Source organism: Eleutherodactylus coqui, chromosome 12 (assembly GCF_035609145.1).
Source record: "Eleutherodactylus coqui strain aEleCoq1 chromosome 12, aEleCoq1.hap1, whole genome shotgun sequence".
In the NCBI taxonomy this organism is placed as follows: Eukaryota; Metazoa; Chordata; class Amphibia; order Anura; family Eleutherodactylidae; genus Eleutherodactylus; species Eleutherodactylus coqui.
Window position 1 is genome coordinate 98,066,494 of NC_089848.1, and position 12,561 is coordinate 98,079,054.

The 12,561-nt window shown below is 43.3% G+C and overlaps 1 protein-coding gene across 1 annotated transcript in view; it reads left to right on the plus strand.

The window, feature by feature from the left end:
• Positions 1 to 12,561, plus strand: part of DPP6 (dipeptidyl peptidase like 6) — a 676,815-nt gene that overhangs the window by 227,675 nt on the left and 436,579 nt on the right. The window contains exon 3 of the mRNA XM_066584876.1: positions 2,446 to 2,544. Within this exon, the coding sequence (XP_066440973.1) occupies positions 2,446 to 2,544 (99 nt within the window). The remainder of the gene's footprint in view (positions 1 to 2,445; positions 2,545 to 12,561) is intronic.

Consider the following 12,561-nt stretch of genomic DNA (forward strand, 5'->3'; position numbering starts at 1 on the left):
CTGTTGGGGTACAGTCCCATGCGTTTGCTTTCCTTTTGCACTCGTTGGATGAGGTATTCCAGGTCCCTTTCACTTTTTGCAAGCAGGGTGGTGTCAGTTGCATATACAGGTTATAAATTCCCTTTAAGGCTTCAATTTGTTCCTTTTCATTGTCTTGGTCTCATTAGCAAGCAACAGAAACTGGTTAACAACTCATTTTCACAGGGATTAATGTACCTATAGGGGTTGTCACACAGATCCAATAAATCCTAAGGTCTGCACTGTAGGGAGCAGTTACATTGCCCCCCCCCCCCCCACTCCCCCCACCTAATTTGCTTCCTCTCATCCAAGAGTGGGATCAAGTTAGTCCGTCTCGATTTGGCCAAACTGGTTGTTGAAATCACAGCTGGTTTGGCGAACTGGGGCAAAACAGTGGCAGTCTTCTGTAGATCTGGCACTATATTCATGGACCAAGAGGCAGGATGAACAGTAATACTGCTGCACAGATTGGATAAAACCACCGGTGTGTTTTGAGTTGTGAAATTGCAGATTCTGCATTGAAACAGTTTGTGCAGGAAAGGTTTCTGAATGGCTCCTTAAAGGGGTTATCTAATGGAGGTAACCCCTGTCCATATGTGTTATTATGGCACATGGATATCATAAAGTGGTCTGCCATTTGGATCCCCCCACTATGAACATGAACAAAGAACTGCTCTGTAAGAATGGCCGTGGCATGCATTAAACAGATGGCCCTTCATTCGAATAGCTTTCATATAATTCTATGTTGGCCAGAAATGGCTTCTCCGGCAATAACTGTTGATTGTCAGAGTTTCTTTGCCCACCTGCTACCATTTAAAAAGAAGTTATCATCGTGAGACAACTCCTTTAACCCCGTCCCCCTCTGTGACGTAAATGTATGAAAAAGAGCCGTAGAGTGGTTATATGATAGTTTCAGGAGCCAGACGTGCTCCATACCCAGCAGGTGCTGACTGTTTGTAATAGTTGAGACCCACCACAAATGGTTCAATCGAATAAAGGTCCAATGATGACCATACGATAGCTCGCATACCGAGGTCAATGCCAATTATGACATGTAAGCCATCAATTGTTGGGGCCAATGGAGTGCCTGAGGAGGATGAAATCACAGGGTGTCAATTGTTGGCATCGTAGCCCTGGACTTAGGGAAGGCAACCAGAGCTGCCATGGATTCAAGCAAGGCTGGGCAAGGCTTAATAGGTCAACATTTAAGATAGCTTATGGCTTACAGGGCTCAATGTAGCTGACCCAGTGAGTCCAAGAAAATAAGTTTGACAAATGGGGAATGGTAGGGAAGCTAAGTATAAAAAATTACACCCTGGACTCAACGCATCAGCTACTTTGGGCCCTATAGGCTGAGTTTATAGGGCTCAAAGTATCTGACAGATTCCCTTTACAGTTACAATATATTGCAATACAGAAGTGTTTCAGTGTATGGTAGAAGCAATCAAGTGAAAAGTATTTTAGTGAACTTTAACAAAAAGTTTAAAATTAAATGAAACATTTTTTTTCAATAAAAAAAATGTATGAAACGTCCCATTTTTCCTGACAAAAAATCGAAACAGTATGAAAATAAGCAAAATTGGTGCCAGCGCATCAGTAAAATCTTAAGCTACTTAAGTATCACATTATTTACATTTACTTGTAAAAGTAAAATGGTATAAAAAGTGTTACAATTGGAATTTATTTTGCCATTTCAAAGTTTTAAAAGTTTTTCAATACATTATACAGTACAATACATTACATAGTATCATTAAGAAATGTATCTAGTTATGCTGATAAAAACATTAAAAAGTTATGGTTTTTGACAGGCGAGGATAGAAAAAAAACCCCTGAAAAATAGCTAAATGGTTAAACAGGTTTTAACTTTTTTTTTTGTAAATCCATTCTAGGAGCCATAAGGAGAGACAATCCCATATGCTGATGTATTAAGCTCACAGAGGACTGACTTGATTGTGTATATTGTTTTCAGCCTGTTTCCATCCGAGTGCGTACAACTGCATAATTCATCGTACGATAATTAAGCCTAATTACATAAAACCTGAAAAATGACTTTAAAGTTTGAAGAACGAAGCTAAAAATAATCTCCGAAACTTTCCAGTCCATTACGGAAGGCTGTGAGGTTCTCGGGTAGCTCGGTGTTGAGAATGAATTAAGCAAGTCTTCTCATTGGCTGCCAGCTCTCTATTACCGCCGATACCTCCCGCCCCTCTAGGGGCACATAAGGAGCAGGCAGCGCTCGCAGCAGAGGGAGCGGAAGCCTCTTCAGTGCAGAACGTTCTCCCCGTTCCATCAAAAGTTCATTATTGCTCTCAAAATAAAATGACGAGCCCGACCGTGCGTACGATCTTCGTATAGCTAATTGTAATTCATTGGCCAAGACGACGATGAAAAATAACCTGTGTGTGTTTGGCTTCTTTTTTTTTCCAGTGGAAGATAATAGCCTGTCACTCAAAGCCAAAGTATCGCTGCAAGATTTGGTCAGCGGAGAGTTTGCAATCCATGATACGGAAGCTAAATGGATAAATGGTGAGTCTGACACCGCGCCGCCGAACTTTGTCTATCAATCTTTCTATTAGTTTTTGCAAGTAGATAATGAAAGCAGCTTTATTATATCCTGGGCTAATAACCTCGCGCATTAAGATTGATGGACTATTCTGGAAGATGCTGGGCAGAATATTAGACACACTGCACACTTTTTTTTTTCATGTTATCCGGTTTATCTTCTATAATAATGGAATCCGCAAAAAAGGTACTAAAGGTTAAAAAAAATGGAAATACTCCTGTACTGGCCATTAAAGGGGTAGTCCAGGCATTTACTATTGATGACGTATCCTCAGGTCATCAATAGTTGATCAACAGGGATCCTCACTAAAGATGAGCGGGTATACTCGCTAAGGCACATTACTCGAGCGAGTAGTGCCTTAGCCGAGTATCTCCCCGCTCGTCTCTAAAGATTCGGGGGCCAGCGGGGGGCGGCGGGGGAGAGCGGGGAGGAACAGAGGTGAGATCTCTCTCCATCTCTCTCCCCCCCCCGCTCCCCGCCGCAACCCACCTGTCACCCACGCCGGTCCCCGAATCTTTAGTGACGAGCGGGGAGATACTCGGCTAAGGCACTACTCGCTCGAGTAATGTGCCTTAGCGAGTATACTCGCTCATCTCCAGTCCTCACCACTCAGCTGATCCTCCAGCCCGCTGTCAGGGCGCATTCCTATGGGCGCATTTTTGGTCAATATTATATGCATATTTTTTATGCACCTAACATGGACAGCATAAGCCTCCTTGATTTGCATTGAAAAAAACACGGATTGCCCTTTTTTGGTCTGTTTCACGGAATTGCCAATTAAAGGTGTTGTGTAGTTTCAACGTAAAGATATGTAATGGTTGGGCATGAGTTAAAATAATAAAAATAATGCATATTCACCTGCCTTCGGTCCCCCGGAGCACCGCTAACACTATTCTGCCCCCATCCTCTGCCAACGGAAGTTGGGTGCAGGGTCTGATTGGCCGCAGCGGTCACCCGACTTCCGGCCAAGGGTGGGTATTGGGAGTCAGTAAATGGTGGTCCAGGGGGCGGAAAGCAAGTGAATATGCTTCACATATCTTAATTTAAAAATGCAATGAGGTCCATGGGATTGTGTAAAAATGCAGCACATGCACAGTTGCATGCATATTCAGGCCTCGGTCACACGGGCATTTTTTTCCCGCGATTTGCGGATCGCATAACGGATGCGCATCCGCAAATCACGTGGTCGGGGCCGACGATTCGCTGAAAAGCTGCACCTAGCAGCGTTTTCAGTGAAACTGCCCCGCACTGCCCGCTATCCTCTGCCACAGCTGTGGCAGAGGAGAACGATGTTCGTCCATTGAATTCAATGGAATCGGCAATACAGCCGGCTCCATTGAAAGCAATGGGCTGCCCGCGAGCGTGGGATGAATTTTCGGGAAGGGCTTAAAAATATAAGCCCTTCCCTGAAAACCATCCTAAAATGTGTAAAAATAGGGGAAAAAAAAGTATAATCACCTTTTTCTTGCAGCCGGAGTTCAGCCGCGTCCGGCCGGCAGTTCTCCTGAACTGCTCTGTGTAGTATTAAGCAGGCAGTATGGTCACAGCCTGACCAATCAGAGGCAGCTCTCACTCACCCATTCCTGAATTCACTGAATATGCACAAAAAAACTTCATAGGCATCAAAAACACACCAAATATACATATACTGTATATATATATGATCAGCGATCATTGCCAGAGGTGCAATGGGAGCGATGTCTTCTATTGTACTTCCACTTCTGATCGCAATTAGGAGCTGGAAGTATCATAAAAGGCAGTGCTGTCGGTGAGTTTAGTGGGAGTAAAGCCTTCTATTACACTTCCAGCTCTGACCACCGGTGCAGACAGCCAGCTCTGCTGCACTGCCAGGAGGCCAAAGGATCAGCTGATCGGCGAGGATCCCAAGCGTTGGACCCCCACGATCAACTATTGATGGTCTATCAGGTGGATTGGTCATCAATAGTTAACGCCCAGAATACCCCTTTAATGGGAGTTATCACTAAGTGGATCCATGAGACCCCACTTTTTTGTGGTAACAGGCACAATTCTGTTTAGTTTAACCAGATCATCCATTCAAGTCAACTTCTGAACTACACTTATGACTGTCCTCTGTATCACTGTTGTATGACTGTAGATAAAAGTATACCTGAGTTATCGAACTTTAACATTCTCCCACGCAGCATTAAATGAGTCAGAGTGGTCCGGTGACCGGAATAGACCGTCTCTGTTAGCAGCTTGTTCTGCCCCAAAGTCCGCCCCTCTCAGCTCCTCTGACATGGTTGACATAGCAGCACTACAAAAACCATGAGGCCGTCCACCTGCGCAATGTGCAAATAATTCATGCCTCTTGTGGGCAGATTGACGTTGATGATCTTTGCATGCCCCGGAGGATGACCTCATGGCGCATGCGTAAACTTTGTATTGCTGTATGGATGACGCCTACTGGATGACGCAATCCATGTCAGAGGAGGCGAGAGGGGTGGGCTTTGGGGCAGAACAAGCTGCTAGCAGAGACAGTCCGGACCGCTCTACCTCATTTACATCCGGCCCTTTAATATAAAACTGTGATTTATACAATAGGTCATTTTCTGATGACACATTCCCTTTACCCAGTGTACACAATGAACAAGCCCCCATATCAAAGTTCAGGAGGCTACAAACCAATGTTCTCTATCAGCGGAGCAGTGTGGTATGGAAAACGTTAAGGCTTCTTTCACAGGGCCAACCACAATATTACCGCAAGCAAACCACAGTGATATCACATCTGGGTTCTGCGCGATATCACTGCGTTTTCTCACTGCAATATCGCGATTTTGTGTCGCTACAAAGTAACATGTGATGCTACAAAGTCACGCGACTTTGTAGCGCTCCTTTGTCGGGATTTTCAGGGAGGCTTAAAATATAAGCCCTACCACGAAATTAAGCCCTATCTGCATTATGAAAAATAAAACACAATGCATCACCTAACAGATGTTGTCGGATCCACCACACGTTTCCTTGCAGGTCCTCGGAACTTGTTTGACGTTTTCTGTCAGCACTTCCTGTATTGGATGTTCAAAATCCCCGTCTCCAGGCAGCACTGGCTGTAATTGGTTCTTAAATGCTGCAGCTCAGCCAATCAGAGCCAGTGCTTGATGAACCAATCAAAGCCATTCAATGCAGTGGCTGTGATTGGTTCATTGAGTGCTGGCTCTGATTGGCTGAGTACCAATCACTGCCAGCGTTCCCTGGAGGCAGAGATTCTGAATCTGCAATCAAGGAAGCTCTGACAGAAGACTTTAAACAAGTGCTGGAGACCTGCGAGGAGAAGTACGGTGAACCTGACAGTGGCTGTTAGGTGATGCCTATTTTTTAATGCAGCTAGGGCTTATTTTAGGGATTTTAACCCCTTAGTGACCACCCTATAGTGTTTTTACGGAGGGTTTTATGGAGGAGGGTAGCGGCGCTATCTCCCTCCATACAGTGCGGGCGTCAGCTGTTTATTACAGCTGACACCCGCGGGCAATAGCCGCGCTCAGCCGTTTGGCCGATCGCGGCTATTAACCCTTTAAATGCCGCTGTCAATTCTGACAGCGGCATTTAAATCCCCTGAACGCTGTTTGGGGGTCCCGCACGGCCCCCCCACGGTGAGATCGGGGGAGCCGTGCAGGTGTCATGGCAGCCGGGGGCCTAATGAATGGCCCAAGGGCTGCCTTAGCAGACTGCCTATCAAGCCATCCACACAGGGTGGCTTAATAGACTGCCTGTAAAAAAGCAGTATGACGTAATGCTATAGCATTACGTCATACTGCAGAAGCGATCAAAGCATCGCATGTTAAAGACCCCCAGGGGGACTTCAAAGTAAAGTAAAAAAAAGATCAATAAAGTTTTTTAAATTGTAAAAAAAAAAAAAGTTATAAAAGTTTAAATCACCCCCCTTTTGCCATATCCATTATTAAGAAATTAAAATCATAAAATAAAAATATGTATTTGATATCGCTGCGTCCGTAAAAGTCCGATCTATCAAAGTAGTGCATTATTTTTTCTGCACGGTGAACGTCGTCCGAAAAAAAAAATAAAGAACGCCAGAAATGCATTTTTTTAGTTACCCAGTCTCCCAGAAAAAACGCAATAAAAAGCGATCAAAAATTCGTATGTATTCCAAACATCGGAAACTACAGGACATCCCGCAAAAAAAGGAGCCCTTGCTCAACTACGTCGACGGAAAAATAAAAAAGTTATCGTGCACACAATATGACCGCAGAAAATAATTGAAAAAAATTAAATATCTTAAATAAAAAATACAAGTACTACAGCAAAAAAAAAACTATATAAGTTTGGTATCGTAGTAATTATACTGACCCATAGAATAAAAATATCAGGTCGTTTTTGTTACAGTTTGTGCGCCGTAGAAACAGGACGCACCGAAAGATGGTGGAATGTGGGGTTTTTTTTCCATTTCTCTCCGCTAAGAATTTTTAAAAAGTTTTTCAGTACATTATATGGTACAATAAATAGTGCCATTGAAAAATACAACTCGTCCCGCAAAAAATAAGCCGTTATACAGCGACATCGATGGATAAATAAAGGAGCTACGATTTTTTAAAAGGGAGTAGGAAAAAACAAAAATGAAAAAAAGCAAAAAAGCCCGGTCACTAAGGGGTTAAATTAGGATTTCCTACTGTAAAAGTTGCTTCGCACCACACAAAAACTGTGTTTTCATGCGATGCAACAGAAAGGAAAGCTCCGTAAAGAAACATGGGCTAAAAAAAACTCGCAAATCGCCGCAATAGTTAGCAATCCGCGATTTTTTCTTTCTCGCAATGTAGCAGCCTACAAAACATCACTAATTTGAAAGAACCCATTGGAAAGCACAGGCGTCACATGCATGCAATTTGTAGCACTGTCGCATGGCGAGAATGTCATTGAGCCCAATTATAGATATACCTGTCTGCAGGGTGGAGTATTTTTAACTCTATCATTTCCAGGGAGCTTTGAGCGCCATGGACCACTTCCTCTGGATAGATGAACTATGATATAATGGAGTTTGGCGTGTTTTGTAATTAGATTCTGGTCTTGTTTGCAATCCTTTTGCAATGGGTATGTCAATACCCAGCATCATTAAAACATGGCAATAAACAGCACTACACTTTATGGCCATGCTGCAAAAATATTGTAAACTATAAAGAACGTATCCAGCTGAATTATATCTAAATGCAGCAACAAATATATTAACAAAATTCATTCTTTTTTATTTTCTTAGACTTTGGTTCATTTATTTGCCACAATTCCGGTGAAAGAATGTATTGTTCTTCCTCAGAAATAATTCTCTGCCATTGTTAGAATCAACAATAAGCCAAGAGTTTCCTGTCACATCTATGCAAATTACAAAGGTGGATGATAATTCTCCATAAGAAAATTGTCATAATTGTAGTAAGACATTTTCTGAAATGCACTTCAGAAGTTGAAAGACAAATGTTTTCTATTCAGGGCTAAATCTTAACCCCTTCCTGACACAGACCCTTTTTTTCTTTTTTCTTTTCATTGTTATTTTTCACTCTAGTGTTTTTTCATGTAGTACTTACAAACATAAGAAACCTGTTTAAAAAAAAAGTTTTTGGTTGCCCCTTTTTGACTTTCGCCACCCCCATAACTTTTTTATTTTTCTGTCTATGGTTCTGCGTGAAATCTCATTTTTATGGGGTGGTCTGTAGTTATTATGTAACATTTTGGTGACTTTTTGATCACTTTTTGTTCAATTTTGTTTCAGGGAGATATGGTAACTAGAGATGAGTGAGCACCCAAATGCTGGAGTCTGCTTTATTTGAGTCGAGCTTTTCGTAAAATTCGAGAGCTCTACTCGAGTAACGAACCCCATTGACTACAATGGGAGACTCAAGCATTTTTGTATGTGGACTCCGGGTGCCGAGCTTTTTTTTTTTCCAAGGTTCGTCTCTCCCCCTTTCCCCCTCTCCGCATCTCCCCCTTCCCCTCCACCTCCCCCTCTCCCCCTTTGCCCCTCACCCCTTTTCCCCTTTCCCCCTCTTCCCCTCACCCTCTCCCCCTCTCCCACTCTTCCCCTCCCCCCTCTCTCTCTCTCTCTCTCTCTCTCTCTCTCTCTCTCTCTCTCTCTCTCTCTCTCTCTCTCTCGGGGCAGGGTCAAACACGGCTTGATGCTCCATCGAGTAACGAGCACCATCGAGTACACTAATGCTCGAACAAGCATCAAACTCGGCAGAATATGTTCCCTCAACTCTAATGGTAACCGAATAAGCTGAATTTTGCCATTGTGTATTTTGTTCTAATGGTGCTCAATGTGGATTAAAAAAAATGATATTTTTATAAATTCTAATTCTATTGATGTGGCAAAACCAATATTATATTTTTCTGCTTTTTACAATGTATTAATAATTAAAAAAAAAAAACTATTTAATTTTATTATTTTTTTTAGTCCCTATAGAGGACTTGACCTGGCGATCATTTGATATACTGTAACACTTCAGTATTACTGTATGCTATACTTTCTAAAGGCATCCTATTAAGTCCAGGCATAGGCATGGCTTAATAAGAAGCCATGCATGGCATGTCTGGGTGCTTTCAAGATCCCAGGCTGCCACATAATCAATCAGCAGCTTGCAAACCATTCGGGGGCACTTGCAATGACTACAGGGGCAGCCATCTTGCTTGAGCTTGTGTTATCGGCATTCAGAGTGACATCGTGGGAAGAGGGTAATGGATGTCATTGTGCATGCACCAGAGCTGGAAGCGGGACGCCTGCACAGTCCTTCATGGGGGCATGTTTGAGAGTGCGGAAGGTGGAGACAGCCCAGATGAGTTGGGTGGTTTATAGTCATTTATTAGCAGAAAGCAGATTTTGGGCAACTGGAAGCACTGAGGACAATAAAAGAGATCACATTAGAATTATCAGCTGGGGACACATTAAATATAATGGCAATCCGGATATCTTAAATGCTGCTGACAGACTTCCTTTAAAGTAGACTTGTCCACTCCCCCCCGACTACCTATTAGTTGGATTATTCTACTCCAGTTTTTGGGCTTAAATTTTTTAAAGTCATTTTCGATGCAAAACGTCAAAATCAAGTCACGGCCATTGTGAAACCATGCCCACTTTTCATGCAGCAATTTTTTTTTCAGATGTAGTGAGAAAAGTGTCTGCATGTGTCTAGAACCCATCCTAAGGCCCCCTTCACAAGGGCGTAGTTGTGGGTGTTTGCATGCACAATATGCAGACAATAGAACCATTGATTTCAATAGGTTCGTTCACATGCATGTTTTTTAAAGATGAGCGAGCATACTCGCTAAGGCAAATTACTCGAGTGAGTATTGCCATTTTCAAGTACATGCCCGCTCGTGCCAAAAGATCCGGCGGTGAGCGGTGAGTTGCGGGAGCGAGCATGGGGAGCAAGGGGGAGATAGAGCCCCCCATTCCTCCTTGCTCTACCCCGCCGCCCCCAGAATCTTTTGGCATGAGCGGGCATGTACTTGAATATGGCAATACTTGCTCGAGTAATTTGCCTTAGCGAGTACGCTCGCTCATCTCTAATTATTTTTCACACACATTTTGGTCATGCAAAAAAAAAAAACGCAGCATGCTCTATTTTCCTACACATTTGCGTAGCCAAAATCCCCATGGAACTCAACATATGTACTACCGCGTTTCCCGAAAATAACACAGTGTCTTATATTAATTTTTGTTCAAAAAGGTCTAACTTTTTACATGCGCAAATGGACGTGCCTTGTGCATGCAAAAAGTACAATAAAATACACGATGCAAATACGCATACGCTCGCGTGAAGGGGGGCAAAATGTAGCGGAAAGCATGTAGGACAGTTTTTGGGTATAATTTGAGCTCATTTTCGATAGTAAGTCTGCCCATTTTGTCTTTTTCCCGCGATTCTCTGCCATCGCTATGCTTTAATGAAACGTACCAAAGGTCATCAATTGCATAAAATCTATATTTGTAACCTAAGAAGCCAAGCAGCCGGGGGTTAATTGCTTCTTTTTAGTGTTTGGTCTCGTTATTTGTAGTGTAGCACACTTATTGTTGGTTTTATATCCTCTATTGTGACGATCGGTACAATTAATAAGAATTACCGGGCTTCTAGAAGACGACAAGAGCTCTTCTTGCTTTTCCTTTTCGCCTTTTTAAGTGCTACTAGTAATTTAATAAGTGTGTTTTGATAAGTATGAAGAAAACAAACGACTAGGTTCAATTAAACAAGAATTAATAGAGCAGACATAATGTAGTTTATAATTTATCATTTTTGCCTTGTCTAGCATTAATATTCAGGTGTTTTCCGTGTTCAGGAGCCGTCATGGTTCGTACTCAGTGGAATTGTAAACCAAATAGTGTGAATCGCGTTAAATACCTGAAGGACTTCTAGTTAAACACGCAACACCGTTCTGTATATTATGCCAGCGCTATCTCCGTTAGCCATGTGCCATGGCTCATCGGTCAGTGGGGGATCGGGTGACATTACTGCATCGGCCCCGACCCATGTAATCCCCATGCCGGCACACGTTCAATGATGTTTCGGCACTGGACGCCAACAGGGAAATCCTCTGTTGGTTTGTTGACTGGTTGGGGATCTCAGCCAGCCAATCAACCCTACTTTTTTGGAATGGAAACTCCTGGATTCTGTCACATCCAGGGGTTTCACCTTGTGCTCAATGGGGTCAGCTGCAGCAGCGCTGACCCCATTGAGAACATACAGTATATACCGCGATCCTCTGGTACAGCTGTGGCAGAAGAGCGCAATGTTCTCTCATTGATTTCAATGGAGCCAGCACTACAGTCGTGATTTTCGGGGAAGCTGCAGAGAGGTGAGTATATATAAAAAAAATGTATAAAAAATTTATATATATATTTATATATTTTATTATTTTTTTTTACACATTTTAGCGATGATTTTCAGGGAAGGGCTTATATTTAAAGCCCTTCCACGAAAATCACTGCAGGGCGTACCAGCAGCCCATTGCTTTCAATGGAGTCGACTGTAGCGGCCGCTCTATTGAGTTCAAAGGGAGAACATCCCGCTCCCCTGCCACAGGTGTGGCAGAGGATTTATTCATCTTTGTCGAGAGTCCCCTTGTCACTGGATGCTGTGACAATGCTGTGACAATGCTGTCACAGTGTACAGTGATGAGGGGACTCCCTGCAGAGATGAAGAAATCCTCTGCCACAGCTGTCACAGCTGTGCCAGAGGATCGTGATCTTCTCTGTATGTCAGGGGGGCTGTCACTGCTGCCGCCGGCCCCATTGACCACAAGTGTAACCCCTGTATGTGACAGCATCCAGGGGTTTCACATCCAAGGAATCCCATGCTGCAGCTGTCACAGCCGCAGCAGGGGATAGCAGGCAGCGCACTTTATGTGCCCAAAAATGCAGCCAAGTGCGTTTTTTCAGCGTGACGCCTGTTTCGGTCACGCAATTTTATTATGCATGCGTTTTTGCACACATAAATTCAGACATAAAAACGCCCGTCTGACTGGGCCCTTACAATGGATGCCGGTTATACTCTCTGCGGTCAGGAAGATTCTTGTACCAGTGCAGATTAGGTGGAGGTGCTGACATGTTCTGACTAGCTGACAGGAAGGGTTCATCGATTCATGCTGCTTGTGACAAATTCCGACCTCAAGGTACAACAGATACCTGGATTCATATGACCAAGTGATGTTTTTCCGCTGCTCAGTGATACAATTTTTGTACTCCTTTGCCCGTTTGAGTCTGTCCTTTCTGTTTCTCATAGACACAATGGCGCTGGGACTGGTCGGCTGCTGTTATAGCAGATGTTTTGTTTTGTGAATGCTGCAATCATTGCAGATCAAAAAAGAGAAATTGTGTTACAGGGAATCTCTGTGCTGTGATAAAAGCCCATACTTAGTAGGAGCAGACAGCCCGTTGAAGGCCCCCAGGCCTGAGGAAGATGCCATCCTGGGGTTGGGACGCACAGCTGTACTTTGATAAAATCTTTTCTTTGAAAAGATCCATCAACAGA